Raw genomic sequence first — 20,510 nt, forward strand, 5'->3', positions numbered from 1 at the left:
TTGCTGTCTCTGACAGAATTACAATGTCATCGGCGAACCTCAAAGTTTTTAACTCTTCTCCATGAATTTTAATACCTACTCCAAATTTTTCTTTTGTTTCCTTTACTGCTTGCTCAATATACAGATTGAATAACATCGGGGAGAGGCTACAACCACTGCTTCCCTTTCATGCCCCTCGACTCTTATAACTGCCATCTGGTTTCTGTACAAATTGTAAATAGCCTTTCGCTCCCTGTATTTTACCCCTGCCACCTTCAGAATTTGAAAGAGAGTATTCCAGTTAACGTTGTCAAAAGCTTTCTCCAAGTCTACAAATGCTAGAAACGTAGGTTTGCCTTTTCTTAATCTTTCTTCTAAGATAAGTCGTAAGGTTAGTATTGCCTCACGTGTACCAACATTTCTACGGAATCCAAACTGATCTTCCCCGAGGTCCGCTTCTACCAGTTTTTCCATTCGTCTGTAAAGAATTCGCGTTAGTATTTTGCTGCTGTGACTTATTAAACTGATAGTTCGGTAATTTTCACATCTGTCAACACCTGCTTTCTTTGGTATTGGAATTATTATATTCTTCTTGAAGTCTGTGGGTATTTCGCCTGTCTCATACATCTTGCTCACCAGATGGTAGAGTTTTGTTAGGACTGGCTCTCCCAAGGCCATCAGTAGTTCTCATGGAATGTTGTCTACTCCCGGGGCCTTGTTTCGACTCAGGTCTTTCAGTGCTCTGTCAAACTCTTCACGCAGTATCTTATCTCCCATTTCATCTTCATCTACATCCTCTTCCATTTCCATAATATTGTCCTCAAGTACATCGCCCTTGTATAAACCCTCTATATACTCCTTACACCTTTCTGCCTTCTCTTCTTTGCTTAGAACTGGGTTGCCATCTGAGCTCTTGATATTCATACAAGAGGTTTTCTTCTCTCCAAAGGCCTCTTTAATTTTCCTGTAGGCAGTATCTATCTTACCCCTAGTGAGACAAGCCTCTACATCCTTACATTTGTCCTCTAGCCATCCCTGCTTAGCCATTTTGCACTTCCTGTCGATCTCATTTTTGAGACGTTTGTATTCCCTTTTGCCTGCTTCATTCACTGCATTTTTATATTTTCTCCTTTCATCAATTAAATTCAATATTTCTTCTGTTACCCAAGGATTTCTATTAGCCCTCGTCTTTTTACCTACTTGATCCTCTGCTGCCTTCACTACTTCATCCCTCAGAGCTACCCACTCTTCTTCTACTGTATTTCCTTCCCCCATTCCTGTCAATTGTTCCCTTATGCTCTCCCTGAAACTCTCTACAACCTCTGGTTCTTTCAGTTTATCCAGGTCCAATCTCCTTAAATTCTTCAGTTTCAATCTGCAGTTCATAACCAATAGATTGTGGTCAGAATCCACATCTGCCCCTGGAAATGTCTTACAATTTAAAACCTGGTTCCTAAATCTCTGTCTTACCATTATATAATCTATCTGATACCTTTTAGTGTTTCCAGGATTCTTCCAGGTATACAACCATCTTTTATGATTCTTGAACCAAGTGTTAGCTATGATTAAGTTATGCTCTGTGCAAAATTCTACAAGGCGGCTTCCTCTTTCATTTCTTCCCCCCAATCCATATTCACCTACTATGTTTCCCTCTCTCCCTTTTCCTACTGACGAATTACAGTCACCCATGACTATTAAATTTTCGTCTCCCTTCACTACTGGCCATTAAAATTGCTACAGACGCGAAATGTAACCGACAGGAAGAAGATGCTGTGATATGCAAATGATTAGCTCTTCAGAACATTCACAGAATGTTAGCGCCGGTGGCGACACCTACAACCTGCTGACATGAGGAAAGTTTCCAACCGATTTCTCATACACAAACAGCAGTTGACCGGCGTTGTCTGGTGAAACGTTGTTGTGATGCCTCGTGTAAGAAGGAGAAATGCGTACCATCACGTTTCCGACTTTGATAAAGGTCGGATTGTAGCCTATGGCGATTGCGGTTTATCGTATCGCGCCATTGCTGCTCGCGTTTGTCGAGATCCAACGATTGTTAACAGAATATGGAATCGGTGGGTTCAAGAGGATGATACGGAACGCCGTGCTGGATCCCAACGGCCTCGTATCGCTAGCATTCGAGATGACAGGCATCTTATCCGCATGGCTGTAACGGATCGTGCAGCCACGTCTAGATCCCTGAGTCAACAGATGGGGACGTTTGCATGACAACAACCATCTGCACGAACAGTTCGACGACGTTTGCAGCAGCGTGGACTATCAGCTCGGAGACCATGACTGCGGTTACCCTTGACGCTGCATCACAGACAGGAGCGCATGTGATGGTGTACTCAACGACGAACCTGGGTGCACGAATGGCAAAACGTCATTTTTTCGGATGAATCCAGGTTCTGTTTACAGCATTATGATGGTCGCACCCGTGTTTGGCGACATCGCGGTGAACGCACAATGGAAGCGTGTATTCGTCATCGCCATACTGGCGTATCACCCGGCGTGATGGTATGGGGTGCCAGTGGTTACACGTATCGGTCACCTCTTGTTCGCATTGACGGCACTTTGAACAGTGGACGTTACATTTCAGATGTGTTACGACCCATGGCTCTACTCTGCATTCGATGCCTGCGAAACCCTACATTTCAGCAGGATAATGCACGACCGCATGTTGCAGGTCCTTTACGGGCCTTTCTGGATACAGAAAATGTTCGACTACTGCCCTGGCCAGCACATTCTCCAGATCACTCACCAACTGAAAACGTCTGCTCCATGGTGGCCGAGCAACTGGGGCGTCAGAATACGCCAGATGATGAACTGTGGTATCGTATTCAAGGTACATGGGCAGTTGTACCCGTACACGCCATCCAAGCTGTGTTCGACTCAATGCCCAGGCATATCAAGGCCGTTATTACGGCCAGAGGTGGTTGTTCTGGGTATTGATTTCTCATGATCTATGCACCCAAATTGCGTGAAAATGTCATCACATGTCAGTTCTAGTGTTATATATTTGTCCAATTAATACCCGTTTATCATCTGCATTTCTTCTTGGTGTAGCAATTTTAATGGCCAGTAGTGTACATACACAAGGCGCCAGAGACGTTGACCTGCGGCAAAGAGATGCAGCAATGCATAGAATTAGCTCTATTCTACATGGTCGAACCACACGGCGCTATCGATGTGTTACTGCGAGCTGCGCCGTTGCGACGTCTATGCGAGTTTATTATAGAAAGTGCCGGATTCCATAATATGTCGAAGCTGAAGCCGCGATCTCTATCAATTAAATTTGTCACCAACAGCATGTCAGTTACTTCTTTCACTACCAAGTTCCAGGAAAATGAAGTCGACGCTAAAATGTCGAACGTTTCGTAGAGTGCCCAGTGGCTATACAATGCCCTGCCCACGCCGATTTATGAGATTGTAAAAGCCGGGTGTACCTGCGTTGTTGTTTGCGTCTCTCATGGATTGTACGTGTCTTCTGTCCGATGTGTGAACGCCCACACTCACATGGGATCTTGTAAATCTCAGCCTTCCGAAGCACCAGATGATCTTTAACGGAACCCAGGAGTGCTTTGGTGGGCGAAAATTCACTTTCACTTGTGTTTTCTGAGGATCCTATTTTTGACGATAGGCTTCCCACGTATGGTAGAAAACCCATAGATTTAAAATTTCCGTGTCTTCTTCTGCACTCCTTGCACCCACTGTCGGTTTCATTCGTAGTGACTTACGTATCTGATCTGGAGAGTACCCGTTGGCTTCAAAACTTCTTCTGAACTGCAGAAGCTCGTCCTGCTGACTCCTCTCGTCAGCAATGACGTGTGCACTGTGTACCACAGTTCTGAGAACACTCATCGTCTGCGAAGGATAGTGACAGATATTTGTGCGTAAATATAAATCCGTAAGGGTCGGTTTCCGTTATACTGCATGTCCCAAAGTGCCATCATCTTTGTGTCGTATCAAAACATCCGAAACTGGCAAGCACCCATCTTTTTCGATTTCCATCGTGAACTGAATTTGTCTATGGATGGAATACACATGATTTAAAAATTCTTTTAATTTATCTTCTCCATGGGTCTACACTACAAACGTGTTATCAGCATACCTCCAAAATACTGTAGGCTTCAAACTAACAGATTCCAGAGCCTATTCCTCGAAGTCATCCATAAAAAATGAGTGTTGAAGTCTGACATTGAGTGGTATTGCAACAGTGAGTGAATAATCAGTTTATTTGCGGAAGGTGTTACATTCGAAATCAGGGAAAAATCAGAATCGTCATCAGCCAGTACTATCTACTGGTGGGCTTTTTTATTACCTAATCAGTAATTAATAATAAAGCGAACTTTTATAGACTGAAGTTCATTTTGAAAAAGTAATACAGCAATGAGAAACTTCAGTGACAAAGTACAACTGAAGCTAACTACTACTATGAGCATGGTTGGATCTGACTATTCTTATGAAGTATAATTTTTCTTACAAAGTCAATAAACGGAGTAAATGGAGTGAGCTGTTACCCTTTCAAAGCAACCTTTCCACTTAAACTGAAGCAAAGATACGTTTCCGCTTTTGGCAACATAACAGGATTCGTGTGAAGCGTGTTCGCTTTGTTAACCATCCCACATCCAAGTCCGATCACCGCAAATAAAACTGTTACGGTTAAGAATCAGCAAAACGTAGCGGTAAGTAGATTACAAGTAGTACAGACGTATTAATTTTATTTTCTTTTATTATTTTATAACAAATTGTGTGAACGTGACCACAGGAAATCCACCCATGCTCCACTAGTTCGACCCTCAGTTAAATTGTCATTACTGGCATGCCACCATTCTTAGCTATACCCTTTCAGATATTTGAAAAGCAAACAACCTTTTTGACACAAGTTGCGAAAATTGTTTTATTATGCTTACCGTTATTACAGCGAAGACATTCTGGAACGTCATGTTTGTCATAAATAAGATGATAGCGCCATTCATGTTCATTACTCCCGCCTGATCCGTCTTCTGTCCAAAAAATACTGTTCCAATCATAAGAGACAGCATCTGAAAAAAAAGTATACATTTCATACATTGCGTAATTAAGAGTAAAGATGCAGGTGAGAAAATCATACTGAAACTCAAGTATTATGTCTAACACTTTGTCAGTTAGATCTCCTGCTTATCGTCAGAAGAAGATGATTTCTTTAAGAGTGCATATTTCCTGTAATCAGTGCAGGTACTTAGGCAGCAATTTTGTCATCGCTGGTTTACTTGGAGAAGATTGCTATCTGGATGTTTCTGAGTGTACAGGAAATAAATAGGTTAAGTACTGTTCAGAAACATAACAGTAATCTGGAATAAAGGAAGAATACTCCAATGAGTCATGTAGTATTAGAAGCAGTAGTAACTGGGACCTGTAATCAGCAAATAATACCTTGTCTTGAATGAAAGTGGTATAAGTTCCATAACCCAAAGTATATGTTAAAATATCATTCTACATCCGAAAGACGATGTGTATTAAAATTTCGCTCCAGTCGCTTTATAACGGCTCTAGTAGCACCACTATGAGGATGCAGACCAGGTTTGCTTCAAATACACGCTGTAACGGTCGTTACCTTCGAGACTGGATGTGGGAGTTGATGTTAGCCAAGTATGCCTTTAAGACAGCCCGCCCGGTTGGCCATGCGGTCTAATGAACAATCGTTTAATGAACAAAGTAAGAGCATATGGACTATCAGACCAATTGTGTGATTGGATTGAAGAGTTTCTAGATAACAGAACGCAGCATGTCATTCTCAATGGAGAGAAGTCTTCCGAAGTAAGAGTGATTTCAGGTGTGCCGCAGGGGAGTGTCGTAGGACCGTTGCTGTTCACAATATACATAAATGACCTTGTGGATGACATCGGAAGTTCACTGAGGCTTTTTGCAGATGATGCTGTGGTGTATCGAGAGGTTGTAACAATGGAAAATTGTACTGAAATGCAGGAGGATCTGCATCGAATTGACGCATGGTGCAGGGAATGGCAATAGAATCTCAATGTAGACAAGTGTACTGTGCTGCGAATACCTAGAAAGAAAGATCCCATATCATTTAGCTACAATATAGCAGGTCAGCAACTGGAAGCAGTTAATTCCATAAATTATCTGGGAGTACGCAGTAGGAGTGATTTAAAATGGAATGATCATATAAAGTTGCTCGTCGATAAAGCAGATGCCAGGCTGAGATTCATTGGAAGAATCCTAAGGCAATGCAATCCGAAAACAAAGGAAGTAGGTTACAATACGCTTGTTCACCCACTGCTTGAATACTGCTCCGCACTGATCCGCACCAGATAGGGTTGATAGAAGAGATAGAGAAGATCTAACGGAGCGCAGCGCGCTTCGTTACAGGATCATTTAGTAGTCGCGAAAGCGTTACGGAGATGATAGATAAACTCCAGTGGAAGACTCTGCAGGAGAGACGCTCAGTAGCTCGGTACGGGCTTTTGTTGAAGTTTCGAGGACATACTTTCACCGAGGAGTCAAGCAGTATATTGCTCCCTCCTACGTATATCTCGCGAAGAGACCATGAGGATAAATTCAGAGAGATTAGAGCCCACACAGAGGCATACCGACAATCCTTCTTTCCACGAACAATACGAGACTGGAATAGAAGGGAGAACCGATAGAGGTGCTCAAGGTACCCTCCGCCACACACCGTCAGGTGGCTTGCGGAGTATGGATGTAGATGTAGATGTAACGCACGGCTTTCCGGGCGGGAAGGAGCGCCTGGTCCCCGGCACGAATCCTCCCGGCGGATTCGTGTCGAGGTCTGGTGAACCGGCCAGTCTGTGGATGGTTTTTCGGCGGTTATCCATCTGCCTCGGCGAATGCGGCCTGGTTCCCCTTATTCCGCCTCAGTTACACTATATCGACGATTGCTACGCAAACAAGTTCTTCACGTACGCGTCACCACCATTACTCTACCACGCAAACATAGGGGTTACACTGGTCTGGTGTGAGACGTTCCCTGGGGGGGGGGGGGGGGGCACCGGGGGCCGAACCGCACAGTAACCCTGTGTTCGGTGTGGGGCGGTGGAGGGGTGAAGTGGACTGCTGTAGTCGTTGTAGGGCTGTCGACCACTGCGGCTGCGGCGGGGACGGAGCCTCTCCGTCCTTTTTAGGTGCAATACAATGCCTTTAAGACGACAAAGACACCATTATCAATACCTTACTAAGTTTTAACGACGTCGTGTAATACGGCTACGACAAGCTGGATGCTCCTTCTGCGCTACTGCAGAAAGGCTTGGCAGGAATGTGGCCACTGTACATAGCTGCTGGCAGTGATGGTCACAAGAACGTGTGGTTGCAAAAGGGCAGGGCCCGAGAAGATCACGACACACTAGCGAGAGGGAAGACCATTGTGTTCGGAGTATGGCTCTGACTAATCATACTGGATATATAACAACAATGTGAGAAACAGTTGGCACCAGAATGACAAAATGAATAGGTACAAATTGGTTTTTCAAAGGCAGCTCCGAGCCAGACTCCGTGTAGCGTGCATTCCGCTAACCCCAAAGGCTCTGCATTTGCGACTACCTGCGTGCTAGACACACTGAACGTATATACCTGGAATTTTGTCAGGGGCTCGATGTCATACGGCAGATGGATCACTCTTGTGGTTATCCCACGCTCCCTGACTGCAAAATTGTACGTCTGTCTGGTGATTCCGCCTGTTGTGCAGCCATTCCGTATTTGGGGTGGGGTGGTGGGTTCCAACAGAACAACACTCGAGCACATACCTGTTACTGCTGTTGTAACCCATCATGCTCCATGTTCTACACAGTGCCAACATATGGCCTTGCCCTCTTCGATAACCAAATATGTCTCCAATTGGGCACGTATCATCGGACAACTCCAGTATCATCCACAACCAGCATTAAGTGTCCCTGTATTAACCGACGAACTGCTGCAGGCATGCAACTCCTTCCCACAAACTGACATCCCGCACCAGTCCAACTTAATGCACTCACGTTTGATGCTTGCATTCAAAACTGTAGCGATTACATCGGTTATTAATGTACCGGCATATCACATTGTGTTCGGCGTACGGCTCTGACTCATCATACTGCATGTCAAACAATAATGTGAGCAACAGTTGGCACCAGAATGACACAATGAATTGGTTCAACTTGGTTTTTCAAAGGCTACTCCGAGCCCGACGCCATGTAGCCTGCATTGCTTGTCTCGTTCTTACAATAACCGGCGATATTGCAGTATTAATCACATACGTTACCTACACAAATTTTATTACTCTACATTATTGTTTGGTGCTACAATTTTTTCCATCAGTGTATATATGTATACAACTATCTTTTTCCTGAATAGTGTAGTGAAACTGAAGCAGTCTAACACAGTACTGATGGCATTCACCTCGCTCAGAACCATATATATATATATAAAGTCTAACAGTTTCTAAAAGCGTCGGCAGTACACAGGTCTGACGTCATATCTAAAGTTCAATTTTTTGCCTCATATACAGTGTCGTTCAAGAGTATATGCAAATATTTCAAGATTTTATTCTACAAGTAAAACTAAAGAAAAAAATCAATACAAACATAGGTCAGCAAATGTTTAGTTACGGAGTAACGGCTAATAAATGATTCTGCCTGAAATTCAGCAACTTCGCTAACATGAAGCCATCGCAAAACTGCACGAGGTTAAAGTAAAGCACGATTTCCATTTGTTTTGTTGTTCTTGGCCTGGGGAATCTTATAAAACATGTCCTAGACGTGTATCCGCCGTAGTTTTTCAGAACATCCAGAAAAGCAAAGTTTATTATTCGGCAAGCAAATTTGTTTACTTTCCATTAATAATGTATAAACGTTTATGTTGTTGTTGGCAACCGATAGTGAGTTGTTTCAGTCATTTCCTAACCTTGAAACGAGTTAATTTTCTGTGTTGTTAAGCAAAACAAAGTAAGAGCTGTGTGGCTGGATTGAACAGCTTTTAGCAAACAGGTCACAGCATGTTGTTCTCAATGGAGAGACGTCTACAGACGTTAAAGTAACCTCTGGCTTGCCACAGGTAAGTGTTATGGGACCATTGCTTTTCACAATATATATAAATGACCTAGTAGATAGTGTCGGAAGTTCCATGCGGCTTTTCGCGGATGATGCTGTAGTATACAGAGAAGTTGCAGCATTACAAAATTGCAGTGAAATGCAGGAAGATCTACAACGGATAGGCACTTGGTGCAGGGAGTGGCAGCTGACCCTTAACATAGACAAATGTAATGTATTGCGAATATATAGAAAGAAGGATCCTTTATTGAATGATTATATGATAGCGGAACAATCACTGGTAGCAGTTACTTCTGTAAAATATCTGGGAGTATGCATACGGAACGATCTGAAGTGGACTGATCACATGAAATTAATTGTTGGTAAGGCGGGTGCCAGGTTCAGATTCGTTGGGAGAGTCCTTAGAAAATGTAGTCCATCAACAAAGGAGGTGGCACACAAAACACTCGTTCGACCTATACTTAAGTATTGCTCATCGGTATGGGATCCATACCAGGTCGGGTTGACAGTGGAGATAGAGAAGATCCAAAGAAGAGCGGCGCGTTTCGTCACAGGGTTATTTGGTAAGCGTGATAGCGTTACGGAGATGTTTAGCAAACTCAAGTGGCAGACTCTGCAAGAGAGGCGCTCTGCATCGCGGTGTAGCTTGCTGTCCAGGTTTCGAGAGGGTGCGTTTCTGGACGAGGTATCGAATATATTGCTTCCCCCTACTTATACCTCCAGAGGAGATCAAGAATGTAAAATTAGAGAGATCCGAGCGCGCACGGAGGCTTTTCGGCAGTCGTTCTTACCGCGAACCATATGCGACTGGAACAGGAAAGGGAGTTAATGACAGTGGCACCTAAAGTGTCCTCCACCACACACCGTTGAGTGGCTTGCGTAGTATAAATGTAGATGTTGATGTGAAAGAATATAGGAACAACAGTGTATTTAAGTGAAACCACATAGTAACTGTTGTAGCTTGTAGATTATTTATGAAATGTGGATTCCTTTCAAATTTACGGCATAAATACGCCGATATGGTGTTTATTTATGGCAAATGTGATGGTAATACTACGGCAGCAGTTAACGAATATCGCGCACGTTATAGACATCGGAGGATTCGGAATGCACGAACCATTCGGATTATTTCGAATATTACCGGAGACAGGTTCTCTACATAGCGTTTCTAATCAGGAAATAATCTGAAAAACTACTGCAGATACACGTCTGGGACATGTTGTATTAGATTCGCCAGACCAATAACGATAAAATGAATGGAAATCGTGCTTTACGTTAACCTCGTACAGTTTTGCGATGGCTTCAGACTAGCGAAGTTGCTGAATTTCAGGCAAAAATCTTTTGTTAGCCGTAGCTCCGTAACTAAACATTTGCGGACCTGTGTTTATATGAACTTTTTCTTTAGATTTACTTGTAGAATAACCTATTAAAATATTTGCAAATCTTCGTGAACCACCCTGTATAGTGGTTATCGCTAACGGTTGCCACTTTTGTCAGTAGTGCGTGTACCATGGAAGAGCGGCAGCAGTAAAATGACTTACACAGTCACTGTCTTCCTGACTCCGTCTGGCTAAAAGTCACCCCGGTCGCATCTACTCCCGCACCCCCTCCCTCTTATCCACTAGAATATACGTAAGATCTTTGCAAAACGTGCTGATATCCTGCACTGCCACACAGTCAGATGTAACAGTTCAATAAAGAAAGGAGGAACATCTACTGTATATTGACTGGTAGCAAGCCAGTTGTCATGAAACCTCAAAACTATTTCACCGATCGCTGCTATTCTCCTTGAAACTGAAAATTCCAGATGGGTATGAGTTCCAAAAGATTTCGCATTTCGAAAGTTTTGTTTTCTAGTGTTACCAGCCACTACAAATGTTAATATAAAAATCATTCGAAATATATCCTAACGCTACATGCCACACACCAAATCTCTCTCAGCTAAGCATATTGCAGGTAGTAGGTAGTTACTATAAAATGGTCCAATTAGCGTGAATGACAACCAATAAACACAGTTCTTGGTTCAAATGGCTCTGAGCACTATGGGACTCAACTGCTGAGGTCATTAGTCCCCTAGAACTTAGAACTAGTGAAACCTAACTAACCTAAGGACATCACAAACATCCATGCCCAAGGCAGGATTCGAACCTGCGACCGTAGCGGTCTCGCGGTTCCAGACTGCAGCGCCTTTAACCGCACGGCCACTTCGGCCGGCAAACACAGTTCTTAATGCGTCCCTTAAACTTTTCAGAAGTTGTACTTCGTTCCCCCCACTCCTTCCCTTCCACGAGCTTAATACGAGATGAAACCCACTCCCGCTGCCCTTTTGCTCTGATCTGTCTCACGTCCTTGTCGGACGACGTCATTTCGCGTTCTGCATTTTCGGGTTCAAATCTCAGTTGCATTCGTGTCTAGCGTTTCCAAAAAAATCACTTAAGGTCAATTTCACCTTGCGTACTTTTAATAGACCGTTGCCCATGGTGTTCCCTACCATCGTCAAATCCGAACTTCTATTTCTCGAATTATCTCTTCGTAGATGCAGACTGACACCAATGTCTTCTTTCATATAAGGGGGATAGGACGTCAAACGGGCCGACGTGGAGCAGGAGAGGCCGCACAGGACATTTTAATTTCCACTATCTATACTTTTACAAATAAATTCATGAAACGTAGTCAGCATGACCAGGAAGGATTCACAATTCACACTCATAGCAGTGGAAGTCCGAAAACATAACGAAGTAATTTTTCTTACATGTGAAATTTCATCTTTTTTTTCACTTACTAATGGCAGTATTTGTTGCTATAGGTACACTTTTCTTCATAAGTAAGAGAGATGGTTCGATGAATTTTGCACAGCATACAAACCATACTTAAAGGTGTATGAAACTCTGGAATTTTCCAAATCTATTAAAAACTGTTGTAAAAATTGAGGTAATTAACTACAAAATTTGTGTCGTTTTTTCACAAATTAAATAAATTCTAGAGTTTCATACACCTGTAAGTATGGTATGTATGTTGTGCAAAATTCATCGAAGAATCTCTCTAACTTATGAAGAAAAGTGTACCTATAGCAACAAATGAAGCCATTAGTAAGTGAAAAAAATGATGAAATTTCACACGTAAAAAAGAATTATTTTGCTATGTTTTCGAACTTCCACTGCAGTGAGTGTGAATCCTGAATCCTTCCTGGTGATGCTGACTAGGTTTTATGAATTTATTAGTAAAAGTAAAGACACTGGAAATTAAAATGTCCTGTGATGCCCCTCCTGCTCCAAGTCGGCCCGTTTGACGTCCTGCCTCGCTTAACGTGTCCAATTTCACTGGCTGCTGAAGTTCGTAGTTGTGGATTATGTTACGTGTTGTTTACAAACAGCAGAAACAGAAGAATACCGACCGTTGCATTCCAAGGATAGCCAACACACTCTGGAGTAAAAAAACTCCCTAAAGTGCGTTGTAGGGGGTGTAAAGATCTAAAATATATGCAGAAAAGTGAGTGACAGAAAAGTGGGCGCGGCATATAAACACACATGGTAGGAAAATGGTCTTTAAATGCTCGAAACAATTTTTTTGTCAGGAAAATCTTTTTCACAGCACTTAAATAAAACCTTAATCTAACGAAATATGATAAAAACCGAAAATCGATTTTTTTCGACCTGAACCACGGTGTGGTCCCCTTAAAAAAATGCAGTAATACTCCAGATGCGGAGGTACAAGCTTAGTGCAGGAAGTCTGTTTAGATTTGTTCCGCTTTCTGAGAGTTCTGCTATACAGTAGAGTCTTGCATTCACCTTCGACAAAATGTTATCTCTGTGATGGTCCCAATTTAAGTTGTTAGTAATTGTAATACCTAGATATTTTGTTGAATGGAGAATTTTTAAATTTATGTGATTAATCGTGCAACCGAAACGTAACGTATATTTCAATACTCTTGTGGAATACGTCAAACTTTTTAATGTTCACGCTGAATTACTTACACATACATTGTGTACATCCTTTTGCCATTCGCTTGACCTAGACGGTAAACAACAGTGTCATCTGCAATCAGTCTAAAAAGGTAGCTCCAGTTGTCTGCTAAATATGTGCTACTTAAATGATTATCCAGACTTGGTAGGACACATACGTCTTGGTGCACAGATTATGAGTATTCTAGTAGAATGAATAATTATATCATGAAGGTAAGTCCATATATACTGAAAGTGGGTTTCTAAATATGAGTATAAAAGTAATAAGTTTTAATTAAAAATACAGCCAGAGTAAATTGCATTCTTTGCCAGATAGGGACAGCAGTGGAGGTTTTTAGCTTATCCCACAGTTTCTCCGCAACACAGTAGTAGTGGAGTGTGGGCAGAGCGAGGCACGAGTCACCCAGTTCAGTGGCCAGCATCCCTCCCCTCCACCCCCCCTCCCCCCCCCCCCCCCGATCGTGTACTAAAACACGGGCCAATCCCGCGATAACTCATTAACGCTGTTTACAAAATCCGGCGCGCTGTTGCCGTTTGCTGTCAGGCGGCGCTCCCCTGCGCAACCCCCGCGATAGAGTTAGCTGTGCGCGCGTGTGTGTGTGTGTGTGTGTGCGCGCCGGGGTGACCACGGACAGCTAACTGCATTGCCGCCCTGTGACGGGTTTTGTTTGCGCCGCATAAAACGTACAAACGAATTCGCACGTCACGCAGTCACAAGCACTGGCGCCCGGCAGTCAGCAAACTCTGTGACTTACACAGTCCGCAAGAGAGAGAGAGGACTAGAGAGAGGGAGAGGCAGAGAGGGAGAGAGAGAGAGAGAAGGCGCGCGTGTGTGTCTGCGTGAGAGAGAGAGAGAGAGAGAGAGAGAGAGAGAGAGAGAATGAGAGAGAAGGAAAGCACGAAGAGGAGCTTCTAATGCTGAAAATGAAACTGTATTCAACGACGAAGACAGATCCGATTTACAGAGGTGAAAAGTCGCAGTATTTCATTACCGAACGTTAAAAACACATATTTTTCCCACGGCTTGTCTCTGTAATCAGATCTACCGTGGAACCTCCCAGTAAAAATACCTTCTGGGGAGACTGAAAGGTGCACCAGGTGAGTGAGTAAAAATAATGAGACTGGCAACACTGCGAGCTTTCTGGCAACGCCACATTGTTCTACTTGTCCACATCTGTGTGTTCATTCCTTCCAGACGCTCATTCAGAGTTTCAGCTCCGTACAGCGATCACGTGATTTTCGTGAACGCCATCAGTGAAGTTTTATTTTTGTTGTGTTTTGCGGAAATGGAACAGCGGAATTTAAAGCAGCATTGTGCAGTCATATTTTGTGTTCAGTTTGGGGGATCCGCGAGGGTGACAGTTTAAAGTTGAAGCAGGCCTATGGAGAACAGTCATTATCAAGAGCACAAGGTTTTCCCTGGAACAAATTATTTCTGGGGAGCCAAGAACGCGTTGAAGATAAACCTCGCTCAGGGAGATCTTCAGTTTCAAAAACAGACGAAAACGCCGAACGTTTGTGGGGTGAGCTGTGAAACTTAATCAGCCGGCCGCAGTGGCCGAGCGGTTCTGGGCGCTTCAGTCCGAAACCGCGCTGCTGCTACCGTCGCAGGTTCGAATCCTGCCTCGGGCATGGATGTGTGTGATGTCCTTAGGTTAGTTAGGTTTAAGTAGTTCTAAGTCTAGGGGACTGATGACCTCAGATGTTAAGTCACATAGTGCTTAGAGCCATTTGAACCATCTACTCACAGGTCACTGAACTGCCGCAGATTACGGGATGGTGGTTTTTGGGCTCGCAGCTGCCGCCCAATATGTGTTCCAATGGGAAGAGATCAGGGGCATTTGCTGGATATGATATCAGTGTGAGTTGACCCAAACGACTGCAGCACGATTCTGGCCTTGTTCTGCGGAGAGTTGTCCTGCTGGAAGATGTCATCGGCATCAGAGGAGACTTCAACCATGGAGCAAAGCAGGTGGTCCGCAAGAATGTTCACGTAGTTCACTGCTGTCTTGATGCCTTCGTTCATCACCTTAAATACCATGGTGGCCCAGCTCATTGTACCCCGTGTCGACGGTGCATGTTTCGTCCAGCCATTTGCCTGGATCACCGCGTATAAGGACCCAACAAACATGAACTTAGTGTAACGAGGAACGTGACTCATTCGACAGGTGATTTGTTGCCATTAATACACAGTGAAAACTGAGTGATGCTGTGCTCACTGTAATCATAACTGACGATGTCGTTGGGTCAACACATGAAGACGTGACGGTCATTGGACGAGGAGCTCCATGTTCAATAATGGCTTTTGAGCGGTGTGGTCCGACACACTTGCGCTTGCACCAGCATCGTGCACTGCCGTCAGATCTGCCACAGATCGCTGCCTATCCAGGATCACACAGTGTGGGAACCTCCGTCCTGTACGTTTTGTGATGAGACTTGGACTTCCAGTACCAAGCGGCCTATGCGTTATTCCACCACCCTTAAACCACTTTCCATAGGTGCTCACGACAGTAGTACGCCATCAGGTGACCAACTTCGCAGTTTCAGAGATTCTGACTCCCAGCCGCAGTGCCACAACAATATGCCCTTTACAGAACCGCTTGTACCAGCAGATTTCCGCATTTAGGACTAGTATTTTCGCTATAAGGAGTGCGCATTCGTCTCTCTTCCGCTTACATTCTTTCTTTACTGCGTCACGTGCCCGCAAAGCCAGCACGAGGTACTGAACCTTGGGGTGGGCAGTGGTCATAATATACAGGGCTATTACAAATGATTGAAGCGATTTCATAAATTCACTGTAGCTCCATTCATTGACATATGGTCACGACACACTACAGATACGTAGAAAAACTCATAAAGTTTTGTTCGGCTGAAGCCGCACTTCAGGTTTCTGCCGCCAGAGCGCTCGAGAGCGCAGTGAGACAAAATGGCGACAGGAGCCGAGAAAGCGTATGTCGTGCTTGAAATGCACTCACATCAGTCAGTCATAACAGTGCAACGACACTTCAGGACGAAGTTCAACAAAGATCCACCAACTGCTAACTCCATTCGGCGATTGTATGCGCAGTTTAAAGCTTCTGGATGCCTCTGTAAGGGGAAATCAACGGGTCGGCCTGCAGTGAGCGAAGAAACGGTTGAACACGTGTATCTGGACTTGCTGGAAAATTGGCTCATGCCACAACTGGAGACCGACAGCGCCGACTTCATCTTTGAACAGGGTGGTGCTCCACCGCACTTCCATCATGATGTTCGGCATTTCTTAAACAGGAGATTGGAAAACCGATGGATCGGTCGTGGTGGAGATCATGATCAGCAATTCATGTCATGGCCTCCACGCTCTCCCGACTTAACCCCATGCGATTTCTTTCTGTGGGGTTATGTGAAAGATTCAGTGTTTAAACCTCCTCTACCAAGAAACGTGCCAGAACTGCGAGCTCGCATCAACGATGCTTTCGAACTCATTGATGGGGACATGCTGCGCCGAGTGTGGGAGGAACTTGATTATCGGCTTGATGTCTGCCGAATCACTAAAGGGGCACATATCGAACATTTGTGAATGTCTAAAAAAACTTTTTGAGTTTTTGTATGTGTGTGCAAAGCATTGTGAAAATATCTCAAATAATAAGCTGTGAAATCGCTTCAATCGTTTGTAATAACCCTGTACATCTAACAGGAAACATATTATATCCGAATTATTACCCGTTACTTTAATTGCAATGAATTGACTGGTTTAGGATGAAGTCAGCTTCGTACACAGGAGATAAGGTTCCATGCCGCACTAAAATGTCTTTCGTTCTTCACGTTTGACGATGCAACACAAAGGATTTTTCTTGCTAAATTAGATAGCATGGAAAAGAAAGTATGGTTACATTGTCACCTGTCAAGCGTGTCATCGTCGTCGCTACTATTCATTTGGGTTAAATAAAAGTCAATATCAACGGTAGATGGAGCATGGCATCTCCCACAGACTAGTCACTTCGGTTTAGGCTGCTGAGTGCAGCTGTCATTCGATATAGACCCTAAATAAATATTTACAGGTATCACAAAAAAGAGCAGGACATTACAGCCACGTTATAACATTTTTCTAGATCATCAGAAACTGAAATTTCATCATATATCTGACCGACAGTCTTTAAAGTGTCATCCCTATAAGACACTGAATTTTCAGTAATCGAAAGGGCGACTACAGAAATATTACTGTTCTGAACAAGGTCCGAACTTCGACTTTCTCCTCTGTGGGACAGGCACAACGCTCTTTCAGTGCTCAGAGTATTTACAGTTAATAGACGATAATACGACAGCCATATTGTACCATCAAAATACCGGTGGCACTGAAACTACCGTTTTGCAATTAAGTGCAGTTTTCATTTGATGTACACGCAGCGTGTACTCATTAAGAAAAATGGTTCTACAGTAGTCAAACGTACCTCTGTATCTTCGGGCCCTGTATTAACAATTACTTTTCGCTTTGTTCATGCATAACAAACCAAACTGAATTGTTGGATACTTCTCGTTTTCCAACACTCCTATTGCATCTTTGAATAACTCTAGATACATCACGAGTTGTTTTGAATTGTTGTTGTTGTATCCAGTAAGTCTTTCAAATACGCCTATCTCCAGAAGCATTTCTATGGATTTTCTGTACTGCCTAACTATACACTTTTGCACCTTAAACGAGCTGTATTACCTACTCTCCTTTCTTGCTTCAAGGTTCTCTGTAACGAATCCGAGTCTCTTTGGCAGCATATGTCGTGGAATAAACCATTGCAGTCTCATTTATCAAATAATCGTCATCGAAAATGTGGTTCAGGATTGTGTTCAGAACACGTGTAGTGCATACATAATGCCGAAAGACGGCAGTGCCTTGCATATAATATCGTCTCGGCCAGTTAGAAATGAAATCTTATTATAATGCTGGGGGTTTACTCCTAACAGTTTCAATAATGTTTCCTCAACGTACTTTCAATAAATCCACCAGGTCATTTCTTCTCAGAAAAGAGCGTTGTCACCAATGGCATATTTCGCAGTGCCTGATTTTGTTAAACAAATTGGGCTGTAATAGATACGTTACACATTTTGCTATATGTATCCGCCATACATTCGCGGTACATACAATATGTAATAACGCGTGTGACGTGGATAACGCTGGGCGTCATACTCTCTCATATACCATCGGCTTTTCTTCCACTGTCTCGTGATACTGTCGTAGGATGAGGCAAAATGTTGAAGACGTCTACATGTACCAATTCTGAACCAACCTTTACAAGCTCCTGACAAAATGTGCTAAATCCTACAGTTAATATAAATGGACAAAGATCTCTGGCACACATTTCTACGCACCTTATAAAGCCGTAACTTTGAATCAAACTAGGAATGCTTTGGTGTGTTATGCAGACATGTGCCTTTAGATGTGTGACGGCGGATCCGTAGGGAGAACACAGCACTTGCCACATGTAGCGGACATCCTTGTCAGTCATTAGTGAAAATCTCTGTCACAATTATAAGAAGCATCGTCTCTCGCACTCAGGATATATTCTTTGGAATGAAATTGCTTTTTGCGCTGTACTTCATCTCAGGTTCACGCGCCATGATCTTCGAGCGGGTGACATAGCGGCGTTCGTGTAACTGTAGTAGACGCCGGGCAATTCGAGTGTGAGACGCTCGGACGAGTTTCAATGAAGTAAAGTGCATCTGCTCCATCAATAAAAGGCGGCTCTATCGACACCTGCCGGACTTACGCGGAACTACCTACACCGAGAAATTCTAACGAGCATAGACTTCAGATGCAGGCTGTTGTGGTTTATGCCCATGAGTAATATCTATTACTTTCGTCAAGGACACTTTTCTTTCTCACTTGCCAGTGCCACAGAGGACACAGGGTCACACTCTGTAACGGAAACACGTAAGATCGAGCTACTGAATCCTAGACAATATCATCCATAAGAGACGGCAACTTGCCTGCTCCTGGAATCTTTGCGCAGAATGTTTATTCATTGATTTCTCCATAATGTCTTGCAACGACTGTCTGCAACTCTGTTAAACAGTATATTAAACGTTGCCGAGTGCGATGTAAAATACGTCGGCGTTATCAGTCACCGTATATCTTTTATTATTCTGGTTTTGAAGCTGTTCACGACAAAATTATACCGATTACTTGGTGTGGAAGCGATTTTGGCTGTGTCCGACGGTCAAAGTGAATATTAACCTTTAAAGAACAGTGTCGGAAAAGCGCCGTCGGTATTTTCTCTGGCATTACCTCTTAACGCCATTATCCAGCTGAAAGAGTGGGAGCCGGCCGAAGTGGCCGTGCGGTTAAAGGCGCTGCAGTCTGGAACCGCAAGACCGCTACGGTCGCAGGTTCGAATCCTGCCTCGGGCATGGATGTTTGTGATGTCCTTAGGTTAGTTAGGTTTAACTAGTTCTAAGTTCTAGGGGACTAATGACCTCAGCAGTTGAGTCCCATAGTGCTCAGAGCCATTTGAACCATTTTTTTGAAAGAGTGGGAGCCATTGTGCAACGTGACTTGCTGAGTCCCAGATTACCGCTGCGACTGAAACATTGCAACCGTATTCATGCCCCTAATCCGTCCGAAATATTCTTACTGAGAAAAAATAGATGGCACGAACACAATTAAATAAATCCTGTAACGTGGTCCAATGTGAAGTTTTGCAAGCGACCAAAGTGTTCTAGATGGAATTAAAGCTGAACAAATCTTTTTAAAAATTCTTTCTTTGTTCACTTCGAGGGATGTCTTGTGTTGGTTATTTTTGTAGATATCTAACAGTATTTTCTCTTCGTCCTGCCTTGTTTTTGTATCTAATATTTTTGATGTCCAGTTTCAACCTAACGTTAGAGGTATATAAAAAAAATTGTAATTATTCTCCAGCTTTATTTCTTGGCTGGTTGCATACCGTGGCTTCAGTCATATGAAGATGTAATTTCAAATTGTAGAATCAAAAAAGGTGACGCCCATATCCATACTGATAACATAAAATGATACGCTTTCTATATACTGTTGAAACACGGTTATTGTTTACGTATTAAGGCAACTTACTCTTGGTATAGAATGTTTTGTGCACTTCTCTTCAGATTTAATTCCTGGGAGACCACACGTCTGCAAACTAACCGAATCAGTTATGTCAAGACGGGAAATCTTAGAGTCTTGGTCCCTCTTGACAACATCTCTATGGGCGATTGTGATTTCGTCTACAAATTCTACGCTTTAGGCCTGAAGCACTAACTGACAAAATCAAGTAACGGAATAAGTTTTAAATACTTAGCTTACAACATCGCATCTGGGTAACAAAAAGAGATAGAGTATGAAGTGAGAGATTTTCAGCATATCTGACGAACCTTCGACCAACACTGGAGATCAAGTTCAGAGAGAAACCCTTTTCAAATTTTATGAAGTAATGACATTACCAGCTTTCTTATCTGCGTCTGAGAATTGAGGACAGAAGATGAACAAAACATTTATAGGCTGGGAAATAATATTTTTGTGACATATAGTTAGGACGAGTTT

The 20,510-nt window shown here is 43.3% G+C and overlaps 1 protein-coding gene across 1 annotated transcript in view; it reads right to left on the reverse strand.

The window, feature by feature from the left end:
* The window catches only part of LOC126252712 (protein white-like), a 258,277-nt gene that overhangs the window by 58,856 nt on the left and 178,911 nt on the right, over nt 1–20,510 (reverse strand). Inside the window, exon 8 of the mRNA XM_049953614.1 lies at nt 4,896–5,027. Within this exon, the coding sequence (XP_049809571.1) occupies nt 4,896–5,027 (132 nt within the window). The remainder of the gene's footprint in view (nt 1–4,895; nt 5,028–20,510) is intronic.

This window comes from Schistocerca nitens, chromosome 4, assembly GCF_023898315.1.
Source record: "Schistocerca nitens isolate TAMUIC-IGC-003100 chromosome 4, iqSchNite1.1, whole genome shotgun sequence".
NCBI lineage: Eukaryota > Metazoa > Arthropoda > Insecta > Orthoptera > Acrididae > Schistocerca > Schistocerca nitens.